The following is a 25,527-nucleotide window of genomic DNA, read 5'->3' as shown; positions in this document are numbered from 1 at the left end:
TGGGATCTTGTCACCGTAAACCTCGTTGTGTCGAGTGGGCTTAGTGGGGTTGGAAATATCCAAATGCGCCGGATTATCCCCCTGCACCACGGCAAGGGTATCGTAATAATTTTGATCCGAATCGATCCCGACGCTAGATGAATATCTATAATCTATCACGTCGTCAAGTCTACATGGTCTGACTTTGCCATCCGTCAAGAAACAGCCCCAAAACTGGCTTGGATCAGAGCTGGCTACCGAAAGTAAGTCGATTATCTTGTAGCCGCGCTATTTCACGTCTGCAGATCTGTATGCTAATCGGCAATACTGTTTTTATATTATTGTTCCCATCCAAAAGCTAAAGCATTTATAGATTTTCCGAATTGTCAACTTCCAACTCGCTGTTGAGGTCATTGGCTACTGTCAAAGGGGAAAGGGGAATGCTGGAGCGCACGGCGGGATGCTTCGAAACAGGCAGCTTGCGGCGTCTGCTGCCATCGTCCGGTCAAACAGTCAAAGGTCGCCGCGCACTTCATTCTGCATTCTTCAATCATGCAGCAGGTGACAATGAGCTTTCTACCATATGGTCAGCTCTAGTCCAAGGACAAAACTCACAGCGAGAAAGTGCTCCGGAGGTACTCAATAACGCGGGTGGCGATGGAGGGATTTTCCTTGATTTCCTATACCCGACTCACACTATAAATTCTATTCGAAAATGCTCACTCTGGGCTCTCGGGAAGCAAAGTGGGCAGTGGGGAAAGTCAAGGTGCTCAAGATTAGGTCAACGAGCATACACCTCTTCTGCCACAACCGCTTCTCCTACGAATAACCTCGGCCATGATGTAGCGGAAAATAATGACGATCCGGAACCAGACACCGTCGCTGAAGGGCACATATATCAGAAGTTGGGCTTGCAGAGCAACAAGGATTATGATGAAGCCTGGCGGCAGTATTCGAGACTGGATAAAGGAGAGAAGAGGGGACTTCGGTGCGAGCTCATTGAATACTTGTCCACTTCGACAAGAATCATTGATGCTGAGCGGATCGTCGATGCGTTTAGTCGGGGGGCCCAAGGGAACACTGCCGCTATTTACAAATACACAATCAGGGCACACCTGTCTTTGCGCAATGCCGATGAAGCCATTCGATTGAGCATCAAAGCTTGTAATGTGATCGGAAGCCCTGTCGATTTCGACAATACTTTCTGCTCCCTAGCAAAATCCAAATCTTGGAGTAGAGCCTGCTCGTTATGGAACGCTTTTACACTGCGTAAACATGGTATGGAGTTCAGCTACAACCTTTTCCGGGATTTTGAAAGGCTTTGGAATTTTGATTCACTTGTTTGCGATTTAATCGGCTACGCCGACCAGCGAGCTAGGGCCACGGACCAGCAAGTGGAGGGCACAAAACGACAAGTCGAGGATATAGAGCACCCGGTTGAGAACTGTTCCCCTGGCCACGAGATTACACATGGAATGTTGGTCGAGTTTTCTACCGCCATGGCTTTGCACATGATTGGTGTGCAGAATTGTTATAGGTCTGGTCAGTTCAAGGTGAGACCTCACTTCAGTACAGCTCTTACACACCTCCGAAAATATAGTCTCATAGAGCTAGCGTCAAATCGTGCTCGCCTTGAAGCACAGATAGACTTAATGATGGACCTTGGCGCCACAAACCACATTATCGATGTCTACAGAGCCTTGCGAGACAGCGAAAACTTCGTCTTTTCTGCGGGTTCACTGGACAAGATACTCAGGTACTATTGTGCCAAGCATAATACACTTGGAATCCAAACCATTTTGGACGACGTCATTCAAAACTACGGCAGGCCGACTCGAATTGCATACCGAATGGTGTTGAGAGAATTCGCTAATCGCAGGGACGTAACTACAGTCCAAACGCTGTTCGATCGTTACATGGAAGATTATTTTCCTGACGGCGCAGTTACTGATCCCGACACTTTTGCTCCCATACTTCAAGTCTATTCTAAACGTGGGGAGGTGTCAGAAGTCATGAAGAACTTCAACCTGATTTCCGACAAATATGGTCTAAAGCCAAGTATCCTTTGTTGGAATATTGTCATAGCTGCACATGGCCGAGCATTAGATGCCGACGGGGTGTATGAATGTTTTGATGCAATAGTGAAAGCTGACGGAATAAAGCCAGATGATTACACGTTTGGGTCAGTCATGGGAGCAGCAGCAATCAGAGGCGATCTACCAGCTATGCAGTCTATTTACCGCATGGCGCAAGATTCCGGCGTCTCCACAACCGCCCAGATGGTAGACTGTCTTGTCAAGGCTCATATTGACGATGACGATCTCGAGGCGGCTGAATCTATCTGTATTGAAGCAGTCCAGACACCGATGAAAGGATCTCGGACCCGGATGTGGAATTACCTCATTGTTGCCCATGCTCTCCGCCGAGATCTGGACAACGCGAATAGAGTGTTGCGGTTAATGCCTCATTATGGAGTCCCTCACAACGAAATCACATATGCCGCAATCATGCAGGCGCTAGCTATGGTCAAGCTGCCAGATGCAGCGAACAAAGTCATGAACGAGGCGCTTCCACGAGCAGGGTTTAAGCCGAGTGCTCTCCATTATGCGATCTTAATGGGAGCGTACCTGTATACAAATCAAATACCTAGAATTTTCCGTATTCACAGGTATCTCCTGAGAAGACACCTTCCTTCAACAGCTAGCACCAATGCGATGCTCATGCGAGCGCAAATGAATCGTGATGAGTTCTTGTTCGCTCAAGGTACGACTGAACATAAGTATGAGCGCGCTTTGGAGATGTTTCTAAGCATGGTCTGGGATAAGCAGGATCATTCTGATATAGAAAAGGGCATGTTGCAAATGCCGCTAGATCACAAGTACGCCACATCGATCAGCAGCTTTGTGATAACGATGATTTCAAGGGTTGATGAGCCCGAAACTGCACTTCGATTATTTCGTCGATTCTTGGATACGTCCCCAGATTCGCTAAAGGACAATGTCCCAAGTCAAATGATTTCGGCCTTGCTATATACGAGGTATCGACAACGTGACGCAGCTGGTATCCAAAAATGTTGGGACATGATCATGAATCAGTCGAGAAAGCACATGAAGCCGACAATTCCCGCGGAACAGACAGATAATATGATCGAATCGCCGCCTACAGGACCAGGTATTCTGAACAAATACCGGACATCTTTCGCTGCAGATCTTAATTATTATCTTGCTTACCTGAGTTGGGATTCCAGACAGGATGAAATGATTGCTACTGTCAACAGCCTACTCGAGGAAGGGTTTGTTCTAGATAATCGCAACTGGAACAATTACGTCAAGCTGCTTTTGCAGGGGTCGGATCAACATATTAGAATGGCGTTCGAGCTATGTGAAGACAAGCTCATGGGTGGCTTCTTGGGTTGGGCATTATACCGTCGCCGCTCACCGGCCAGAAATAAACTGCCCCTGACAGTGCGATATTACAGAAAGGATCCGCGCCATCTCCGACCGCTTGCTAGCACGAGCTTCGAGCTGGCGAATGCATTTATTGATCTCCAGGCGGCTGCCACTGAATCTCCATCTTCTCGATACCTAGTGGAAGCTTTAGAACGGCGGTGTCCCAAGACGGTAGGGCATATTTTGACTATACCATCCAATCATAGTCTCCAGGAAATGGCGAATATGGGCCGTGTAATAGAGTGATGGTGGTGTCAATGTCTAACTATCGTTCGTGTATTATATAACCTGTGTGTACACTTTTGTTTGACTAGGGGTGTAATTATAATGTAGACTACCACTCATCATTTGATAAGACTGACTTTGATCGTTTGCAACACTTTGGTTATACGGCTATATAGCCCGACCAGAAGTTTGGTATGTAAGCCAAGATCATACTAGTCATAGTGAATTAAGGTTCTGCTGAGCTAAATAGAATAAATGCCCTTGGTAGGTCTCAACTTCCGTTCCATGACGGTTGACAGCTGTTGGGCCTGTTAAACACTTTTCATGAACCATTGATTTCAACCCACTCGTTCGTATGAGACAAATGATAGCCATTGTGATTCTACATTCGACAGTTACATATATTTATTTCCTTTCGAACAAGAGCCCAAGTGAAAGTACCAAGGAACACTCCAGACTGCACTGGTGTCTTCGATCAATACATCTATTTCCACTATTTCCAGCCAACCTCTTGCCTCCTTCTAAACTGAAAGCACCCTTAAAGTTCCCAACACTCTTAAGCTACCGAGGTTACGGTAACTGTAACAAGAACGAACATGAGTCTCAAGTGGTTTAGGTTCTAGGGTTTGAAATACCATTTTGGTCATGTGCTGCCATTAACCTCCTGTTGCTATATCCTGAATGACCTTGTCAAATACTCTGCTCTTATTATTCGAACGGTTCGAGATGATTCATCAGCGATGAGTTTAGCGTTATTATCTCGTCACGGCATGAATCGAAATCTATCAAAGCAACAGGCCCTCTACAGAACAATGAACATATAGCCGAAACAATGAGCTCTGAACTTGACGGAGTGACTTTCCTTGTAGTCTTTGTAACGAGTGGTAGAAATATAGACCAGGATAATAGGAATAATAAATGAGGAATTGCCCCAGTCAGAATTTGAGATTGTTCTTGCTCTCCAATAAAGGAGCGCGAATCACCCGTGATAGTCATATATGTGTTTGACTTAGAAATTTTTTATGCACATTAGGTCCCAAGCTGAGGTGATAGAAATACCAACTACCTTGGACTATTATAACGATTCATCAACCAAGTTACAACCTGTAGGGCAGACTTGAATACGTACCTATTGTCAATGAGAATTAAGTTTGTCGGACTTTAGGCACATGGTTAACTCTAACAAAATAAAGTAGGTGATAAGTGAACTTTACTGGAGAAAGCAAAAAGTAACGGTGTTAATATGAGCTATGTAAATTCTATTCTACTTTCAATAGTCTACCAATTCCCGAATAACCAACGCAATAGAACACCCGTTTTACCCACATGTACGCCACAAAAGTCGTAGTATTCCAAATTCAAACCGGTCCGGGGTATCTTTTGCATCCGGTAGACTCCGACTACAAAAGGATTGCTAAAATGCTAAGTATTATCTTCAGTATCTTGCGGGCTTTGTCTTCTAACTCCCAGATCTCGCAATTTCTTTGCAAGAAGACCTTCTGCAATCTGTTGCGTTCCATCGGGAGAGCTGGAGAAAAGATTCCCGCCATATCCAGCATCTCCTTTACTGAGCTTTCCATAGTCATCAATGTCTACGGGACTACTAGCCCATGACATTGGATGTCCTCCCTGCGATGTTGCTGGGCGACTGCTCTTGCTAGACGTGGGTGACTGAATGTCAGATAATTGCTGGTGACCACCGCCACCTGGCACGGTGGTATTCGTGTCTAGACTAAATGGAATTGGTTCGACGGGCAAGACGTAACTGTTGTCACGATCTTGAGAATAAGCAGCAGAGCTGCTGAATCCTCTTTGAAGCGCTTGTGTTATGCCTTCCATTGTATCATACGGCCGGCCGGGTATTCCCAACGCAAAACCAGAGCTTCGTCTCCTAAAAGCTTTGTCTGCAGCAATACCCGCCCCCGCTAAGCTTGTAATTGAATGGGCGATGTTTAAATCTCGCCCAGGTTTATATACTGTGTATCGCGGTTCAGGTAAACTGACCTCATTTCGCAGCTTTTCTTTGCCGTCAGGCACTCGATTCGCAAAAACAACCCGGATGCTTTTATACAGGTAGAATCGACCACGTGAAGGTGAACAAATATGCAGGTGAGCAAGGTATCGAAGGGTTTGCCGGTCCATGGAGTTTGTAGCTGTACTCGAGGATGCAGGTAACAGAGAATCGCCAGCCGAGTAGCTCCGTTGGCGAATGAATGTCTTCGTTCCTGGTTCCATTCCGGCAAGATCGTATGGAATCAAGAACAATTTTACAGCTGTTTTATTCGGGTTCTTGATTATGATTTGAAGCTGCCCCTTTTCGGGAATTCGATAGCTGCCACCTGGGGGCGCTCTGGGCGACAGAGATCTCCGCTTGAGCTTTCCCGTGCCTGATTCGTTAAGATGACTTGAATTTGGTATCTGAATGGTAGCAGACTCCGCAGAACGCCCAATAGTTCTGCTGTTGTTTGTTCGTTTTCGCTTATGCGATTTTGATTCGTTGGTATTTGGAAGACCATTTTCTAGATCAATCTGACCAACATAGGGGCTGGGACCATCCTCTGATTTGCCAACACGGCCGTGGCTTGTCGTTTCATAACTGTAGAAAACTGCCGGGAACGGAAGCGTCACATGGGCGGGGCATCGAAGATTCGATTTACATTTACCAAGACCCAACACACCAATCTGAGCTACGAAGTCCAAGGGCTTGGATGGAGTCGTTGACATGCGTCCACGCAAAATACTCTCTTCGTAAGAACCCACCATAGATGCGTGCAATGGCGAATTTTCGGAGGTGTATGAGGGGCGCCTAGTACGTTGAAAGTCTGGTGTTTGGGACGGTGAATTAAATGATGTCGGATTTGAGGTGAGAGACCGCCTTGGCTGGTGAGCTTGGTAGGGGTGAGTGGAATCTCTTCGTAGGGATGGCAAGGGGCGTGTGAAGCTTGAGCTCGACGAGATCGAATTTGAGTACTGGAAAGTGTGTCGTCTCGAAATTCGCTGGTAATCTGGACTGATATCAATTGGATTCACATATGAAATATCGTCATTACTTTCTGACTGGACCAAAGGGCTTGTAGGTGGCTTTAAAGCGAAGCTATTTGAGTATGACGACGAGAGTGAAGGGGCTCGGGAGCGACGTGGACCAGCCTTGTGAAAATGGTCTATAGGTGGAAACCGAGAGTCTAGTTGGAGTGGAGAGAAATTCCTCGGGGGAGAACTGGCCAGCCATGGACTTTCCCCTGCAGAGAGTTTCGAGTTTTTTGATTGGGAGGTTCCAGCAGAATTCGTGCTTTGATGTGTCCGCTCTGTGAAATCACCACTATGTAGGGCAGATCTCGGTCTCTCAATCTGCAATCCTAGCTGCGTTTGAGCGCCTTCATCCCCGGCGGTAGGTCTGGAATCAGAAAACTTGGGAGAAGCTAGCAAATAGGATGTGGTAGATCTGTTTGTGTGTTGGGTGCTGCCAGCTGCTTCATTATTATCGAGTAATGACTCAAGCTACATAGAGGCATACGGTCAGCTAGAAGTCCCAATTTCGGCATGTAAAGCTCTCCTCACATTTTGATTTGGCAACCAACTAGGACTATCACCCCTCTTCAGGCGTTCAATGTACTGTAGCCGGTCTGATGTCCTATGGAGTGGCGAGGCAAAACAGCTGTTCAGCCCTTCTGGCGAATAGCTCGAAAGATCCTCCAAGCTTTCCAGAACTGGACCCTCGCACAATTCTGTTCTTATGCTCTCCTCAGACGATTTCCTTCGCATAGAAACGCTCTCGGGGGGTGTTGTCGACCTCGACCTGGGATTTGTTGGTTGCTCAGAGGGTGGTCCCTTCTCTGGGACCAACGTATCGTCGTCGTCTTGGAAGATAGGCATGCTGGCTGGGCCAAAATGCACCGTTTCCTGTTCTAGTCGCGCATGTTGAAGAAGTTGGACTATCGGCGAGCGAGATTTGAGGGCGAAGGAAGCATGCAAGGCATGACTGAGTAATAATAAGTAAAGGGTCGTCTTCCGTAAAGCGGGGATCAGAGCCGGGCTTTGTGGTGCTGTGGCTCGTGCCAACAACATGCGAGACTTCCAGAAAGCAGAAAGAAATACGGCTTGGGGCAATTTCTTGGAGGGAGAGAGTACTGGGGAGTTTGTGTGATGGCCGAGATACAGTTGTCTCTTGGCGTGGGCAGAGTCGGTGAGGAATAGTGGGAAGAATGTGTTGTTCCTGTGAGTCCACATATTGAAGCGTTATTCTCGCATCTCGCATCTCGCATCGCTATCGTCACTTGCCTTGACGTTACTGTACGTTGCCGGAAGGGCTGTGAGGATTCTCCGAGGACCCACTTGAACTCCCGGCCTGGCCCCGCCAAAAAGGTTATCGATTTCCTTAACAGTTTTTTGGGTTTTGCACGGCCTCGACCTACTCCAACGGCCACCTGCTCAGTAAAATCGTCGTACGACACCCATGCACTCGTTGCAAAATATACACATAATGGCACCTAAACGCCCACACGACCGTGATGCCGCCGAGTCGGCGCCCAAAAAGCATCGGTCTGGTTTCAAGGTCGGGCCTGATAACTTACCAGACGGGATTCATAGAAGAAAAGGTAGTTACGCCTGCGTCTCATACAAAGCAACTGCCCGCTAACAGGTTATCAAAGTGATAAAAATCAAAAAGGACTTAATACACAAGGCGAAAGTCAAGAAGTCCTACGCCAAACTCCTTGCTCAAGAACCTCCAACCGCCTCGACAATACCAGAACCCCATCCCGAACCTGCCTCTCAAGAACTCCACCCATCTCGGCAAGCCATGCTCGCCGCGCCACAAGAAACGACTCCTCCGCCATCGAGCGCCCAACATCCACCGCGCGAGCGACGTCAGCGCAAACCAAGATATTTCGAGAAAGAAGAAGCATATGCTGCGCAACGCAAAGCGGAAGCAGAAGCGAAAAGAGAGGAATACGAAAGGCGAGAAAAGGAGAAGCGAGAAAAGATTGAGGAAAGAGATAGGTTTAGAAAAGCAATGGCGAAAGCTAGGACCGGAGGTAAAAACGGGCAGCGGAAACTTGGACGGGAAAGTAAGGTCTTACTGGAAAAGGTGAAGAGGGCTGTTGGAAGTTGAGCGACAAAAAGTAGTAATGAAGTTATGATACCCCTTTTCATATAATTTCTAGAATTGTTTTACGGATGAAGACCAATACGTTCTGAATTGCATGCGATGGCCACAGCGGACTACTGAAGTCATCGAAAACTAGTCCGGACAGGAAATTATCTCTCTGCTTCTACAACTGGCTAATAATTTAGTTTCCAAAGCAGCTTGGGTCATGACTAAAAAATCTGAAAGAGAAAAGGATCTCTGGCCTGAGCTTGGCACAGCATGAGACAGATATAATTATTTTTGACGAGTTGTACTTATGTGATATGTATGTCGAGCAGCGTGAGAATGATGCTATTCCATACACTACTTGGAAAAGTAGGAATGTCCTCATGTCCCCTTAGATTGAAACCAGAACCAGCTTGTAACGTGATGGTAAGAGCACTTCATGTTCCTTTTTTTTGTTTTTGGATATGAAAGCGTCGAATAGTCACGACTTTAAATCACTAGGACAATGGTTAAGGAAGGAATATTATATATTGGCTCACAACACTATCTGCATTGGGTAGGTATACATGCGTTTCCAACACCCATGGACAATGCATATGATATAATAGCGGTGGAATATTCCACGCTTGCGAATGAGAATTTAAGTTCCCTATTTCTAGAGCCGGCCGATAGAAAGTGTGTATCTGATTATGTTCGAGAATTCGTAACAAAGCACACTCGCACAAACATAAATACAATACTTTAACACTTGATGTATATTCCCGTTGATACTCTTATCAAATCATGCTCTTATCAAATCATGCTCTTATCAAATCATGATTGCCCACAGAAAGAAATGTTTATCCTATTGTCCCAAATTCCTGAACGCCGTATTCAGAATGTAACATTCAGCCCTAACTATGTAATGGATCTTGATTACCCACGTCGTTTTCAGACACCTCACTTCCTACTTCTGTCCAGCTTCCTGGCGTAATGATGCCATCACCATCGAAACTCTGCACATCTGCATCACTGGTAGCCCCACTGCCAGGTGCCCATTCGCCAGAACCAGCTAGCGACATTGAGTCTGTGGGCGTGAGTTCACCGTCATCCGGCACCGAGAGGGCTGGGTCTGAAAAGGCTGGGGAGCCGGGTACTATTGACAGAGGTGGCTGAGGAGATGATGCGCGAGGGGTAGTAGGAAGTGGAGAGTAGAAGCTGTTATTCGCATTATCGGCCCAAGCGTGGATAGATGCGTAGGGAGATTCAACATGTGCTCGCTCTGACATGTTCGTAAAGTTGTAGCTTTCTTCGATCATTTCAGCAGAGGGCAAGGAGACAGGCGGGTCCGGAATGGGTTCGGAGTAATCAATGAGTTGATCCGCAACAGTAGTCTAGAGGATGTCTTGGTTAGCGTTTGTTCATTCAGAGTGTCCAAGAAAGAAAGGTTCGCGAGACGGGAGCCCTTACAATTGCCGGACGAGAAGTCTGGGGTTCGTCATTAGCGCTGTAAATGTCCGAGAAGGTTTCGAATTGTGCTTCGGGTGCAATGAGACTCGTGTCGACAGCTCGCTGCTCCTCGAGATCGATATGGTGCTCATCGCTAAAAGGGTTCGCATATATTAAGCTTCGATCAAGGCCACGTACGCCACCACGGTTGCGAAGGCCTTCCGCTGGTTCTCCGTGTACGTCTGTACCAGTATGGTACACGTAAGTGCCCTTTTCCGCAGTGTGGTCTTCTTGGAGGAAATCATCAAAACTTGATCCCCGGCTTCGGTTGGCAGGTCGTTCGGCTTCGAGTTTTCGTTCCTTCTCCAGCTTCTCCATATGCACAGCATTCCAGTACATCAATTCTTCCCGCTGTCGTCTTCGAGACTCTTCGTCTGCTTCAACGCCAGGTTCTGCGCTGCCAGCGCTTTGCATGAAGCCTTCAGCATCTTCTGGGCGGTTGAATCGTGGTTGTTGAGCTTGGGGATTGATTTCGTCACCCAGCGAATGTAGTGCAAGAGCTATTCGACGTCGGACATCTTCCGCAAATTGACGAGCTTGAGGAGACTCGTAGACAGCAATTGCAGCCTTCTAAGTTAGTTCGGAATATGTAAAACAGGACTTGTTCACTTACAGCGACAGCCACTGAGACAACAATTATCGCTCCTGCAACAGGGTGGTTAGGCATTTTGTTCCGTTATAGACACAATAATAGAGGTTGGGATACACGTTCTTGGGATAAGGAAATATATCTCAGGATGTACAAAAAGGAAAGAGGATATAGGAGAGGCTGTGATGCGAAGCAGCTGATGCCTCGAGGAGGATGTCGAAGCGTCGTCAACCAACGCCACTCTCCTCTGCGAAGCATGGTTGGCAGGGGCCAGCCGATCCCCATGGCGGACAATGATCTGCATAGTGAATTGTTTTGCTTTGGCTTACCTTTGGCAACGACAGCAGGCATTTTGACGGTACCTGCAGTAAATCGAGATTCCAGAGAATGAAAGGGTGTAAGATTTTTGGAGATGCAGACTACAACGCGGCTCACGGTTGGAAAGTGGTCGAGATGCAGCGAGACGGAAATAGTGTGGACTCACCAGCCTCAAGAGCGGGGTGATAACTAGGTACTGAGTGGGTGGCGGCCGTCGATAACGCGGTTGTGGGGAAATGCTTGGCACTATAAGTCCGATCGTACATCTTGGTCATGTTCTTTCAGCAATATTTCACCTCCTCCGCGAATACCATGAATCCAAAAATCATTGGAAGAGGCTGACCTATTTTGTCATACAGAAGAACTTTGTTATGAAGACTTTCATAAAGTCTTACCATCATTAATCCAATAAACTCAATGTTGTATGGCTTCGTTGGTTTTGAACATACTTTATCCAGATCTTTTAGGTACATGCCTAGTTTTTTGAACAAGATGAACAGAAGTAATCAGCGTGAATTCTCCAATCATCATCAGTATCAAGCTAAAGTTATTTTCTTGAAACTTGGTAGTTGTGGGTCCCTGTTATTTGATGAGTCTTATTACATGTTTCCATCTTTGTGCTATTTGAAAAACGCTAATAGCAACTAGCCATGTGACCCTCAAGCCATTCAAGGGCCGCCATCTGATTGTAATAACACCAGAACTATCTGCATAAGGCCCGCTTGCCAGTTTATGGTCCATGAAACCAACACCACACCTCCCAGATCACACCCAAGTAAGTCCTTGTATCAGTTGCCCCTAATGTGAGCCCCGTATAGCTTTGAATAGTTGAAGGTGCACAAGTGAGCTATTTCCCTCAGTCGGCTGGCCCGCGCAACTTCGACATTGCTGCAATTGATAGCAGCAAGAACCCAAGAATCTGAGCCACACTTTCCAGCTGCAGAGCCAACACTGGGTATGAAATTGAGGAATCTTAAGCAAACTTGTCCCCCGCAGACAGGGTTGTTGAAGGCCTAGGCGTACACCATGATTCTCGTTTTGCTGGTTTCTAGGTAGCCAGTTGACGATACCCTAAGACGAAGAAACTGGTTGACGAGCGGATACCTGGTCCGCAAAAGTAGTATGAGGATCCTAATTGTCCATGAAAAAGGATAAGAGTGTAATGACTTTTGAGCTTTGTTGGTACTTTAGTCGCCGACTGTGAGTCGTTCGTCACAGAAGATAGCCCATGGCTTGAACTTTCGCACAGGTCGTAAAACATATCGATACAACACGCGACCCAGATATTTGACAACGAGTCCTTCTGAAGAAATGTGATTCTATCGCTCGTAATCCTAGCTTTACAGCTGGTAGAGAAACTTTTGGGTGTACGTTATGGTTGTTGCTTTGGCGTAGTCGTACCAACATCCTCTTTCTCTACGATCACACATTCATCGTCTTCTGCCTTCTTGCTGTCGCCAGGAAAGAGTTTTCCATAATCACCCCATAGCTGCTCGACAGGACGCCCGCATAATTCGGTCCAGAACCTCTTCTCTTCATACCGCTCAATTCTTAGCTTTTCATTCATTCTTCGCACTAGACCAACGCCAAAACGATCCTCGAGATATTGGAGGAAATAGCCTGTGTGCTGATAGCCAGCGTCCCACTTACCTGAGCCTTCTTGTTTCCAATGCGGAGGGGAGAGGTTGGCGTTCAATCGGACCCAGTCTGCAATCCCCTCTATCAGACCACCCGGGCATGTGCCAAACGCGTTGTACTGATAGCAATGAACCATCTCGTGAGTCAGGACTCCCAGGATCTCCTCTGTCTTGCGTGTTTTAGCGATGGAGTGTATATAATCAAGTGAAAAATGTATCTCTTTGTGATCCGAGTCAAGCTCGCTGCCAGTGGTATACGCAACGCCAGGCATGGAGCGTAAAATTAGCGTTACAGATCTCGTCGAGGGCAGGGTTGTCGTTGACGAATTCGGGGAGTCGTAAAGCCACAAGAGAACATCCTGCACGGCTTTTTGAAGGGCTTTATTCGCAGTCACTGAAGCGAAGAATACATCAGCTCCTTCATGATTGATATCACGAACCTCGAGTCTCAAAGTCGGTAGTTTAAATTGGTGAGATTTTGGATTAGCTTCCGGTCGTTGTGTCCCCGCCTTCTTGTTGGGGGAAACATTTTGTGACGGAGCTGAAGCACCTGCGCGATGAGATTGAGGTGGCATGAAGACCAACGAAGGTAGAGGACTGGACGCAGGGTGTTCGACCATCATACATTAAATCTCATACAGGCCAACAAAATAGTCTCAGGTCAACTTTAGACAGGTACGAAGTAAGCCGAAAGAACTTGAGAGTTTGACGGTGATGTATTCTGTGGTAAGAGGAGAACCTGGAAGGCCTGATGAGCTTTGTAAAGTGCGCCTGGACCACCCTCCTACGGTTGGCCCTGCCCAGTGACAGGGACGACCAATCTTCCGGGAAGAACCTTGTGGCACCTGCGATTTGGTAAAATCCGCTACTGTATTGCATTGCGGTTCCTGCACGACAACGGCTTCTTCATTTGTTTTGATCGCAACAACATTGCTCTCGCCTTTCAATTCCCAAGGCTGCCGCGGACAATTCGGTAAGTCGCAGAGATCCCTTGTCACCGCTCGAATTCTTTTCCTGAGTCCTGCTCAGAGCGGAATCATCTGCTGCTTGATGCGCGAACGCGAAGTAAATAGTTGCTAACAACACATCAACAGAGGTATCAACAGGAGCTTCCACGCCCACCAAATGGCTGAAAAGATCACCGAAGAGCAAGTCGCAAAGCTACAAGATCTCTTACGAAGCGATGCATCTACCGATTTGAAGGTTCAGCACATCAACAACATTAAATCCGGGATTAAGCAGAACAATGTCCCAGAAGCATGCATCATACCCCTCTTCGAAGCTGTTCGGGCGTCCATGACATCGCAACATGCTGTGGTTATCCAGCCCGGGTTTTCGACACTTAACAATCTCCTTGCGAGGCTGGCTCGACAAGATTCCTCCAAGTATGTGGTCAAGGAGGCCGGCCGCACACTGCCACTCGTTATAGAAAAGTTGGGGGACCCAAAGGAAAAGTATCGAGCTCTTGCGGCAACATGCCTCACGACATTCTGGAAATCTGCCCCAGTGGATGTCGAGAAAACGATCAAGAATACGGGCCTTGTGGGCAAGAACTCTAGGATGAAGGAAGCGTCAATGCACTGGCTGGTTCAGGTAACATTGATCGGCAGTCTTTGGAGTTGATATTGAGAAGTAGACTGACATTAGGATGTGTCCATTGTAGATGCACCAAGAACATGCGATGCCGTTCAAAAGCTTTGTCACAACGCTGATGGATTTGTTGGAAGATGCAGATGGTATGGTAAGGGATACGGCGAGGAACTCGGTCATCTCACTCTTTCAGTGAGTTTTTAACCCCAGCTGTCAGCGAAAATATTTAATACGGACCTATAGGAACGCGCCAAATGGTGCGAAATCTGACTTGAAAAAGCAACTAAAGAATTTCAACGTCCGACCAGCGATTGTGGCCGCGATTACCGCTCACTTAGGACCGAATGGACCACCCGATGTAGTAGAACCCGAGCAAGACATTCCTGCCCGTCCACACTTGGCAAATAGTGTTTCCTCGACCTCTAGTATGAGACCGTCGACGCCTGTGACTGAAGCTAAGGTGGAACGTGTCGACCCGGCATATGTCAATACGTTAAGAGAGCTGGACGAGACGCTAAAGGAGATGCACCCTTTCTTTGAAGGCAAGGAATCCGAAGCGAACTGGCTGAAGCGGGAGCAAAGCTGCACAAAACTTCGCCGACTAAACGCTGGTAACGCTCCAAGCGACTATCACGATGCGTTTCTCGTTGGAATCAAAAGTCTGCTAGACGGAATACTGAAGGCTGTCAATTCCCTCCGAACAAGTTTATCGAAAGAAGGTTGTAGTGTGGTACAAGAGATTGCCAGAACAGCAGGGCCCGGGCTAGATCCTATGGTCGAAATACTCCTACAAAACCTCATTAAACTTTGTGGTGGTACGAAGAAGATCAGTTCACAAAATGGCAATCTGACTGTCGATATTATCATCAGCAAAGTCAGCTTTAACCTCCGAATTGTGCAACATATCTGGCTGGCTTGTCAAGACAAAAATGTTCAGCCGCGTACGTATGCTACTGGCTGGCTCAAAACTCTATTGAAGAAAGAATCCCATCACAAAAGCCACTTAGAGCATAGCGGCGGATTAGACTTGATCGAAAAGTGCATCAAGAAAGGCCTCGCGGATCCGAATCCTGGTGTAAGGGAAAACATGAGGTCAACATTTTGGGCATTTGCGCAAATCTGGCCCTCAAAAGCTGAAGCGTAAGACATACACCCAAATGCATTCAAGCACTACTAACAGATTTTCTACAGAATCATGGCCAGCTTGGATGCCACACAACAACGACTACTCGAAAACTCACCCGATAATCCCAATTCTCCTAAGAAGCCGGAGACCACAACTGTTCGACCAGGGTTGGGCTTTTCAAAAAGCACCACTGGGCCACCAAAGCCTTCTCTTAGAGAAACAATGTTGGCTCAGAAGAAGGCCGCCATGGCAAATAAAAATTTACCACCACGACCTGGCTCTGCGATGTCGTCCTTTTCTCCTGTACGCAACGTATCAACATCTTCGTCGTCTTCATCGATGTCGGAAGCTCCCGTCAGATCGAGGCCCGAATCGAGCACTGTCGCTCATGGGGGGCTATCCGTCGCCCCTGTCCGCCCTACAAGGTTCCGTCCTGCTCCCCGGCCTGAGCTTGTAGCGAGACCTGCAACAGCTGGACCGTACTCGGTACGCAGACCAGGTCATGCACCCAGCAGTTCTGATAGTAACGCAAGTCCAACCAACCTTCGAGCTGCCAAAATAAGAGCCCCAAGTGCGAGCAGTACCAGTTCTCCAAAACGCGTTCCAGCTCGGCCGACTACGAGCCACTCAAACCACACTTCCCACTCACACTCAAGCCATACGAGCCCGGCAAAGAGTATAGGTGGAAGAGCACCCAGCAGAGCCGCACAATCGCCCCGAGTGAGTCCACCGAAACCCAAACCGAGACTAGTATCCAGCAAGACCGTCGGATCGAGTCCTGCGCGCGAGGATGAGAACTTTAGTATGGTTGTTCCCATGGTGACAGCCCCCGGAGAGCCTGCAGCATCCAAGAGTTCTCAACCAGTAGACTCTTCAGACGAAGAAGAGAAGGCAACCCCCCTGAAGCCTCTGCAAGTCTATGAAGACCCCTTTTCTAGCACGGACGACCACACAACCCCACGACCGCTTCTCACTGCGCCCGTGTTGGAAGAGGTGCCAGTCAATGATGATGCCTCGAACATCATGAGAAACGGCGCCAATGACGAATCAACGAAACCAACATTAATGAGTCCGGAGCGATTGAAGCAAAGTTTGCGTCTCGTTGATAGTGGAATCGCGAAGATCAAGGCCAAATCACTTGATGTGCATGGCTTCAGGAAACTTCAGGTAGTCATAAGGGACAACAAAGCCGCTTGGACGGATGATAAATTCGATGTCTTACTCCTGGGACTATTCGAGTATTTGGAATCTTCATTAACAAACCTTACCACGGAGAAGAAGGCATTGGATGTCAAGGCGCAGATCCTAGCTACCATTAAGCTTCTGTTCAAGAAGGAGCGCGCGGCTTTTCGGCCACATCTAGAGAGAGGCCTGGAATCGATTCTTTCAACACGAAGTTCCTACGACTCCCGAACCCATATTGTCAGCGGCCTCGAGCTACTTGCAGATGAATTAGTAACGCTTGCGGAGCCGAGGAAGACGTTGGGGGCAATAACCGCACGCTTGCAGAATGAGGAAATGACCATAGAGGGCTGTAGAACATTGAGCATGGGTCTTCATGTTCTCAAGGAGTTGCTCGAAGTCAAAAAGGAATTTATCCCAACCGATGAAGATGTTGTAACGATGTGCAGGCTCGCGTCAAGATGTATAGATAGTTCGGAAAGCGGTGTACGTCTAGATGCTGTTAATCTTTGCGTTGCAATTCATGCCGGCGTCGGAGAGGCACGGTTCTGGGGTCCAATGGGTGGCATCAAGGATGACTCAAAAAGTCTGATTACTTACTACATTGTCAAGAGGCAAAGGGAGCTTGCCACGCCGCGCTGATCAGATTTTCTCGGAAAGACACAGGGAGAATTGGCCATGAGGAACGTTGCTTTTGGATTTGCTACGGGTGTTTGGGTGATTCTTCGCCTGGTGTTCAATTATTTAATTTTGAACAAAGTGTTCACTTGGCGTTCTGTGGTTGATGGGACAGCTAGGATTGGCGTTTGACCCACGCGAGTATTTTTGTGAAAGGGGTTTTCTCATAATTTTGGAAGAGCATCTCATAAAATCAAATGCAATAATATCACTTGGCTCTCTTGTCATCATTTCTTTTCCTCGCATCTCAACAAGATCAAAGATGGTCCTCGGCGGTTGCTATTGGCACAGGGCGTTGTTTCGTTTCAAGAAGGATGAAACCTTATTATATTGGCCATGTTACGTATGTTGATGGATGACTGATCGACGGCTGCTCCAAGAAGCTGCCGATAACAGAGAAACGTGGCTGGTAGTGGCTAGCTTATGTGGTTGTCAGGGCTGACATTCATGCTTAAGTGATCCTGCGGACGAAACCGTTACTCGGGAGTGCCACTGTATCCTGGAGTGAGATCGAGTAGTACAAATATAGTCGCAAAGTCATTGCTTACTAGAGATGGAGCAGCTTCGCTTGAATCGCTTCGTCGCCGTGATCAGGCAAGATACCTAGGTACCTAGGTAAGCGGGTTGCGCTTGGGGACCGATCTGAAGCTATCGCGGATTCGCAAGAGGGCTACCGTGTCGACCGCCTACGACACCTGGTACGAGTACTAGCCAGCCCAGTAGGTTTGTGCCTATAGAAGCAACAATACATTAATAGAGCTGGTGAGAGCCCGCCAAGGATCGACGATGCTCCCGACAGCCAGTTGATCCCCCTGAGCCGGGTCGCTTAAATAGGTGGTGTTTCCAACCACAAGTGAATTAGTCCACGCCTTCTACGGTAAGTTTCATACCAAAACTCACGCCAGATACAATGGTGCAGGTGTTGGAGTTCCCGTCAGACTGGATCCGAGGTGAATAGTAGGAGCATGCCTTTCAAGGTCAGGCGACATTTCGCTTACTGTAATAGGCGACATACGTGTCTGTCATGAACATCAGCGGAGAGGTCGCTCTGCATCTACCTGAAACAGGATAACTAGCTGGCGTACATCGCAGCCTTCGAGTAGTGGATGTGGCACCATCGCAAGATTATCGTGCATTATTACTTGTATTCTCGCCGATGTTTGCTCCGCACTTAGGCAATTCGCCATCATTGCTTGTACACAGTGTGGTAGTCTGATCATTGAAAGCCATAGTGTGCAACGTCTATTGCGGAGCGTACCGACCAAACATAGCACATTTCTACCGCATCTGGGTGTTTGAGAATCGGGCCTCCGTGGAAGACTCCATTGCAAGTCACTGCAAGCCATTGACCGTGGCGTGGCTGTCCTTCACACAACCGCACGGCGTACTCATACGTCGTCGTGGAATGCGGCCCCTACGGCAGACACAGGACAACTAGTGTGCGAATAACCACCTCACCTCAGCCTCTTGCACCTGCGGTTCAACGAACTCGACAATATTTTCATCGGTCACCAAACCCTCCACCCAAGACCACTACCCGCGTCGACGCCGTCGCCATTGTGCGGATTCACGATATATCCTTACTCTCCTCTATTGCGACGTTGTTCGCCCTCCCTCAACCTCGGTCGCAGACGTTGCGTCGACAAATCTCAGAGCTGGTGCTGGCCCCATTCGCGATCGTCGAGGAACCCTCCGAGCAAACCAACAACCCTGTATCTTGCCCTGCGTATTCAATTCTCCAACCGTGCGTTTCGTCCTCAACTCTAAACGACGCTCGACACACGATACACAACGAGAGATCGCATCTCTCTTCCATCCATGATCTAGCAATCCCATCAACGGGCCGAAACTTTGAGGTGGACGAGGCAACGCAATTAGGAGAACAAGGAGTCGCCACGAACGACTTGATTACAGCCCAACATGGAATCGCCGGCCGATTATTTGGATTCTCCTATGGATGGCGATGATGTGGCATACCCGTGCAAAGGTTGTGGAGACGTACGTTCCTCAGACGGATGGTGTATGTTTGGCAGACGGGCGGCTGACATGAGTGCTAGATTCTGGAGGAAGGAAAAGCCTTTGAACTTGGTAAGTGAAGATCATATTCTGCTGTCGGCCAGCTGAGCACGCCTGTTCTGGTGCATATCCGATGGAGGCCAGAACACATCTTCCTCCTGCCGTCCCCAAGAAGAGCACAGCTAATTCACTACAGCTGGTAACAGATGGCATCTAAACTGCTTTCGGTGCAACACCTGCGGCACCCTGCTCGATTCCGACGCAAATCTATTGTTACTTGGTGACGGCTCCTTGATCTGTAACAATTGCACATATAGCTGTAGTGCTTGCGGGAACAAGATCGAAGATTTGGCTATCCTTACAGGAGACCAGGCATTTTGCGCAACATGCTTCAGGTGTAGGAATTGCAAACGTAAAATTGAAAATCTTCGATACGCACGAACATCACAGGGGATATTCTGCATGAGCTGTCACGAGTCACTCATGGCACGGCGGAGGAAAAAATCGAGGGCAGCAGCCAATGCGAAACTCAAAAAAGAAGATCAGTCGCCAATGCTTGTCGACAAGTCTCTGCCTGCTCTTCCTCCCAATGCCATCCTACAAAGCGCATTTACACCAGACCGAGAGTCGCCAGGCTCTATTGACAACGATACGCCCACGGAACTTTCTCCTCGGCCACGACAGCAGTACCAAGGGGATTCCTCATCGCGAAGCAGTTCGCGCCGGCCACGCGATCGATCGAACGAACGCACCTCCAGCGATGGCCCTACAAAGGATGGCCTCACGCTGCCAACAACTACGTACCGCAATAACAGACATTCTGCCATTTCTCAGGCATCCGACATAAATGGCGCAGATGGAGAAGGCTTTTTCATACCATTGGCATTAGACCCTAGTCCGGCCCCAACAGTAACCCCGCGATCGACCTCCGAGACATTGGTAGATCAAGCGAAGAGAAACAAGGAAAGGTCAGATAAGGACTATTTCAATGTTCCAAGAAGTAGCGGTCGTCCTTCGATTGAAAGTCGTAGGCAATCTGAAATCAATTCAGCAGCTTCGACCCCCCACATCGCTTTTCAGGAAAAGGGAAGACAGCCATCAGCGGACGAGACAGCTATCAAAGATAACATCAGGAAAGCTCAAGCCGGAGGCAAAATCTCATCTGCAAAGGGTTCCCCCTCAATAGGAAGCGATGATGTTCGCAAACAGCACGCCAGCTCGCCCAAGATTGGAACATCAAAGAGCCAGTCTTCGAACGAGAAGTTCAGACTAGGGGATGTGCCGAAGGGGAAGAAAATCACTCCGAGAAGTGATTCTCAATCAGAATTCGAGACTTTGTCTAGAGATACGTCCATTAGCATGTCACTGCCGAAAGACCATACAATAAGCATGATCAAAACAGATCTACAAAAGTCAGCTTTCGGCGCCGATAAGGTTGGCACCTCCCGCTCTTCGCAGGACTCGCGCACACGAGATGAAGCGGTCTCGAGACCCTCCATGGACTCATCCAACGAGTCGTCCCCGCGAGTGTCTAGACAGGACTCTTCGGGCTCCAAGTCGATTGCACGAAAAGAAATAGCGCCAGGCGCAGTCAAGGCCACCATGAGTTCCATGAGTTCCTCGTCCGGCACTGAGACGTCTCCCTCAACAGATTCTTCCGATGCCTCCGGCCTTACGCCGACAGTCAATGGTAAGAATATCTCAGGTCCTTCCTCAATCCAGCCCCCTATCGAGACAGATCTTGCACCACCTAGTCGTGCACCCACGCGCCCTTCTGCGCCACAACAGAAGCTCAGCGAAAGCTATATGGCTCCAAGAGCACCTCCAGTTCCTCCTCCAGTTAGCTCCCTTCCACCAAAGGACCTCGCGACATCATCGAACGGCGTCCGCCCACCATCGCCCAAGTTGCCGCGATGGAGTGCTGGGGGTGACTTTACCATGGAAGAGGACATGGCGCGGATACTTGGAGGAACAGATGAAAGTTCACAGTCAATACTACGTCGTGTCTCCAATGCCGTACGTCATGGGCGGAATGGCAGTGAAGCAAGCTCGTCAGGTCGCCACGGCCATGGTAGGAGTGTCAGCGAGACTACAGCGCGCACGGTCGCCTCACCACGCTGGCCCAAAACTCCCATACTGGAAGATGGCACTGCCAAAGAGATCAGTAGTCCTATATCTATTGTCAATTCGCCAATGTCCGGGGATGACCCGGCACTACTTCGCAGACAGTTACGCAACTCCGAACAACGTGTAGCCGAACTCGAACGGCAGTTTGCAAGCGAAAAGGATCTCAAGACACTGAACAAGAAGTTAATAGAAAGGAGGAAGACTGTGTCAGTGCTAGATTCTCAAACGGAGATCATGATCAAGCAACTTGAGGTCCTAGCTGGGTATGTAGAGAAAGCCAAAGATTCGAAACAACCCATGGATATCGCAGAATTGGAGGATTCTGCAGTTAAGGATTTCGTGCAAAAGATTGATCGTTTGAAGCAGAGCATGTCTGGTGAAGTAGAAGCTCTCTTTGAACAACGCAATGAGCTCCTTGAGGAAACGAATCAAATCATGGCCAACCGAGATAGGGCTCGGGTAGAGTTCGAGCAATTGTCTTCTAAAAATGCGCAGCTTGCCGACATGAACAATGAAATGACTCATCAAATCCAAGAAAGGTTCAGGGCACAGAGCGGAAATGTCGTTGAAAGCCCTCGGCCCCCGCCAAATGGCTTGGGAATCTACACTCACCACACCAAGGACAAATCAAACGTTTCTATACAGATGGATGATGCGAGCTTACGTCCCTCCACGAGCAGCACAACTGTCTTCGGCAGTTCAGTCAGTAGTTATCCGCAGGCAATGGAGCAAGACCCAAGCATGGAGCCAGCCACAGTCCTCTCTGCGCCCCATGTTATTAATATTCGCAAAGGTCAGGCAAAGAAATTCAATTGGAAGAAGGGCGGCCAGACTGTTGCAAAAGGTGTTACCAAAGGATTTAAGGGTGCTTTTGCCTCGGTTCAACAAGAACGAAATGAAAGAAATCCGCAATGGACAGGTCAGACAGGAGACAGTATCGGGATGCCCTACAATATGACCGTCGCGCCAGTCGAATCTGCAGCACAGATGTCATCCGGGAGTCTCCCTAGATCGGTCTCTAATGATCCGTCAAGAAAGGGTTTTGGGTTGTTCAACAAAGCCAACATACCAAAGTCCATGACTAACGGCAGCTTCCCAGCTGCTGCAGATCCTTCGATCCTTTTCGGATCTGATTTGGTCGAAAGAGCTGACTACGAGCGAGTACAAATTCCGAGTGTAGTCACTCGATGTATTGAAGAGGTTGAGCTTCGCGGAATGGACATTGAGGGCATTTACAGAAAGACCGGCGGAAGTGGTCAAGTCAAGATTATTCAGGAGGGATTCGAGAGATCAAATGATTACGATATCTCGGATTATTCATTGGACATCACTGCCGTCACAAGCGTTTTGAAGCAATATTTCCGAAAATTGCCAGTACCACTGTTGACCTTCGATGTATATGATCGCATACTTGAGTCAACTTGTAAGTCAAATGCTGTCCTGCTGTCGGTCAATGGCTAACGTGTTCTCAGCAATCGAGGATGACCAAGAACGATGTGTCCATCTTCGGAGAACCTTCAACATGCTTCCAGCGAAGCATCGAGATTGTCTTGAATTTTTGATCTTCCACTTAGCCCGTGTGGCACAAAGACATACCGAAAATTTGGTATGGTCTACCTAGAGTTTATGTAATTTGGCCCTCGCTAACAGTATCTAGATGACACCTAAAAATCTTGCCGTGGTCTTTGCACCTACCATTATGCGAGACCACAGCTTGGAGCGAGAAATGACGGACATGCATGCAAAGAATAGTGCCGTACAGTTTGTCATTGAGCATACCCATGATATCTTTATAAATGCTTGAATGACTCCTCCTGGTACGATATAAATATCTAACTTAAATTCCCCTTCAGAAGTGTATATTCTTCTCTCATCTTGCTTGGAAGTTGGCAGGCGTTGTTTTGGATCAGCGATATTTGGGTTTGATGGATTTTTTATCATTTGCTGGCGTTACTTTGATCATTTTGCCTGCCAGTGAGGTAGCCCAGAATTATGCGTTTTACATGTTCTTGTTTGAATTGATATCCATTGATTCGTTTCTTGGCATTTCGATTCCTGGGGACGGAGTTTTTTCGTACACCGTTCGTCATGGTGCTGAGTGAGTGGCTGTTGGTAGTCATGCTGTGTACAGGCTCATGGAGGGGGAGAGGCGTGCTCAACGTTATAGGTGTACCAGGGCCTCGTGCGCCAGGTGAGGATCATGTGGATCTTCGAAAGGCCAGAGCAAGTATATTTGCATATTTAACATTGTTACAGTCCATAAGACTTTTACTCACACTTCATGAAATTGACGGCATGCTTTGCCAGTAGGCATCTGTGTCATGTGATGATGATAAAATATAGTCCATTCACGTACCTCTTCACATTGCTGCCCCTATGTCATGAACTCCTTGCTTGCACACCCAATTCCGCTTTAATCATTTGTGAGAAGGTGAGATTTGAGGACGGCAACCTGATGATCTACAAGCAATTCAATGCGAGAGCTCAAGTCCCGCTTCCTGCATTGAACTTCAACAGGACAAGAAACTTCTGCTCGAATGATTCATTTGAATGGATCCAAGAACGATTTAACTACATCTCTATCGCCATTCACTCACTATTGTCTGTTCTGATCTAAACACTTGACCAGCTGACATGATATAGGCACAAAGAATGTCTAGGCCGAAAGATCTTCGTAACTTCTTACGCAAGGAATGCTTAAGTGCGCAGCTAAAATGCCCGGCTGATACTACCGAGAGAAATAATGCTTCACCTTCGAAACCAAATCTCCTGGGTCCAAAGCAGGGGGATTCTAAACCCAACAACTCCGCATGTCAATCCCATGACATTGATAGTGTGTTTGGAGAAGAATTGTTTTCCACCGGGGACTCGAAAAGTGAGGAGTTGAAGCGGTTAGTGGCTGAGAAAGAAGGTGAAGTGACTGCTCCCTCCTCGAGACATGGAGATGGCCAATTGGAGACTCTGAGGCGAGAGTTAAGCATCATAGTCGACGCAGAGTTTGGAGCAAGTGAAAGAGAACGACCTTTGATTGCGAGGCAGAAAGAAGCATTGTTGCGGGAGATCACCTGGTTAGAAACACAGCAGCAGGTGCAAAAGAGTCCTGAGTTTGTTAAAGGAAACTCTCGGGGTATGTTCCTTCCTTCACAACTCTCTGTTTTTGAATGATTACGAGCAATTGTAGCGGACCTCAATACCAAGTTGCAGTCCTTTCCTCCACCGTTGACAGCCAGGGAACTTGCTCGAATTAGGAAAGCTGAACTTGCTAAACAACATGAAGCGTGCGAGAACGTACCATCCGATGTAGGTCTTCCCACTCCTGTCTTGTAACCTGAGTCTAATCTTTGCAAGCCATTGGCGGGAGCGTTTGTTGTTACCCGTCGGGCACCCAAAAAGCGCAAGGCCAAGGAGCCGCCGATAGATGAATATCTCGACGGTGAGGACAGATATCGATTGTTCGGGCCCCCGAAGGAAAAGAGAGTCAAGCGGAAGAAAAGCTCAGCAGTAGTGATTGAGAAGCCGAGAAGCATGATAGGGAGATGGAGAAGTGAGATTCATGATTACTTCCCGGTCATCAATGGAAAGCGGGGTGGCTACTTGGGGGATATTGATAGGTATGAGAGAATGGCGTTACGACGAGAGCTTGCGGAGTTGGGTAGCCATTTGTGAGAGGGGTAGAAGGAGAGGATGTGGGCTGTGAGGTGGTAGTATGTCGATCTCTGATACGCTGTGTCTCTTGCGAAGAACTTGGGGAAATCATACAGAGCAGAGCAGTACTGGTGTCGTGTTATCTTGAGTTGCAAGTTAAACACTGGATTGATGCGTTGATATTTTAGATATACTTAACAGCGTTGCCTTTAATCTCGTATGCACTTTCCCTAAGCACCTTACGACGCTAGACTGGAAGTCGGATTCCTGGTCAATAATGCATGATTACAAATGAATTAGCATATTCTGCAGAGTTCATACGGCATCCACAGACTCAGGTAATCATAAATATCTGTGATTAGTTCTCGTGCTCTCGTATAATATAC

General features: G+C 47.9%; 7 protein-coding genes across 7 annotated transcripts; 4 read left to right on the top strand and 3 right to left on the bottom strand.

Moving 5' to 3' along the window:
• Positions 1–419: 419 nt before the first annotated feature.
• Positions 420–3,674, top strand: GLAREA_01728 (TPR-like protein; the record flags this gene model as incomplete). The annotated part of the gene is made up of 1 exon (XM_008088944.1): positions 420–3,674. The coding sequence occupies one exon, from the start codon at positions 420–422 to the stop codon at positions 3,672–3,674; it is 3,255 nt and encodes a 1,084-aa protein (XP_008087135.1).
• Positions 3,675–5,075: 1,401 nt separating this feature from the next.
• Positions 5,076–7,880, bottom strand: GLAREA_01727 (uncharacterized protein; the record flags this gene model as incomplete). The annotated part of the gene is made up of 2 exons (XM_008088943.1): positions 5,076–7,151; positions 7,212–7,880. The coding sequence occupies 2 exons, from the start codon at positions 7,878–7,880 to the stop codon at positions 5,076–5,078; spliced, it is 2,745 nt and encodes a 914-aa protein (XP_008087134.1).
• A 253-nt stretch (positions 7,881–8,133) lies between these two features.
• GLAREA_01726 (uncharacterized protein) lies at positions 8,134–8,763 on the top strand (the record flags this gene model as incomplete). Its single annotated transcript, XM_008088942.1, has 2 exons — positions 8,134–8,248; positions 8,303–8,763. The coding sequence occupies 2 exons, from the start codon at positions 8,134–8,136 to the stop codon at positions 8,761–8,763; spliced, it is 576 nt and encodes a 191-aa protein (XP_008087133.1).
• Positions 8,764–9,638: 875 nt separating this feature from the next.
• Positions 9,639–10,900, bottom strand: GLAREA_01725 (uncharacterized protein; the record flags this gene model as incomplete). Its single annotated transcript, XM_008088941.1, has 3 exons — positions 9,639–10,118; positions 10,195–10,800; positions 10,847–10,900. 3 exons carry the CDS (start codon positions 10,898–10,900, stop codon positions 9,639–9,641), a joined length of 1,140 nt encoding a protein of 379 aa, XP_008087132.1.
• Positions 10,901–12,512: 1,612 nt separating this feature from the next.
• On the bottom strand, positions 12,513–13,352 carry GLAREA_01724 (uncharacterized protein; the record flags this gene model as incomplete). The annotated part of the gene is made up of 1 exon (XM_008088940.1): positions 12,513–13,352. The coding sequence occupies one exon, from the start codon at positions 13,350–13,352 to the stop codon at positions 12,513–12,515; it is 840 nt and encodes a 279-aa protein (XP_008087131.1).
• A 550-nt stretch (positions 13,353–13,902) lies between these two features.
• On the top strand, positions 13,903–17,317 carry GLAREA_01723 (ARM repeat-containing protein; the record flags this gene model as incomplete). The annotated part of the gene is made up of 4 exons (XM_008088939.1): positions 13,903–14,370; positions 14,441–14,559; positions 14,611–15,507; positions 15,559–17,317. The coding sequence occupies 4 exons, from the start codon at positions 13,903–13,905 to the stop codon at positions 17,315–17,317; spliced, it is 3,243 nt and encodes a 1,080-aa protein (XP_008087130.1).
• Positions 17,318–19,273: 1,956 nt separating this feature from the next.
• On the top strand, positions 19,274–25,162 carry GLAREA_01722 (GTPase activation, GAP; the record flags this gene model as incomplete). The annotated part of the gene is made up of 8 exons (XM_008088938.1): positions 19,274–19,351; positions 19,411–19,441; positions 19,566–22,919; positions 22,969–23,102; positions 23,154–23,252; positions 24,140–24,623; positions 24,678–24,796; positions 24,845–25,162. The coding sequence occupies 8 exons, from the start codon at positions 19,274–19,276 to the stop codon at positions 25,160–25,162; spliced, it is 4,617 nt and encodes a 1,538-aa protein (XP_008087129.1).
• Between the last annotated feature and the right edge of the window lie 365 nt (positions 25,163–25,527).

The sequence above is a fragment of the Glarea lozoyensis genome, assembly GCF_000409485.1.
Source record: "Glarea lozoyensis ATCC 20868 chromosome Unknown GLAREA7, whole genome shotgun sequence".
Lineage (NCBI taxonomy): Eukaryota > Fungi > Ascomycota > Leotiomycetes > Helotiales > Helotiaceae > Glarea > Glarea lozoyensis.
This window is presented reverse-complemented; position numbering and strand designations above follow the sequence as displayed.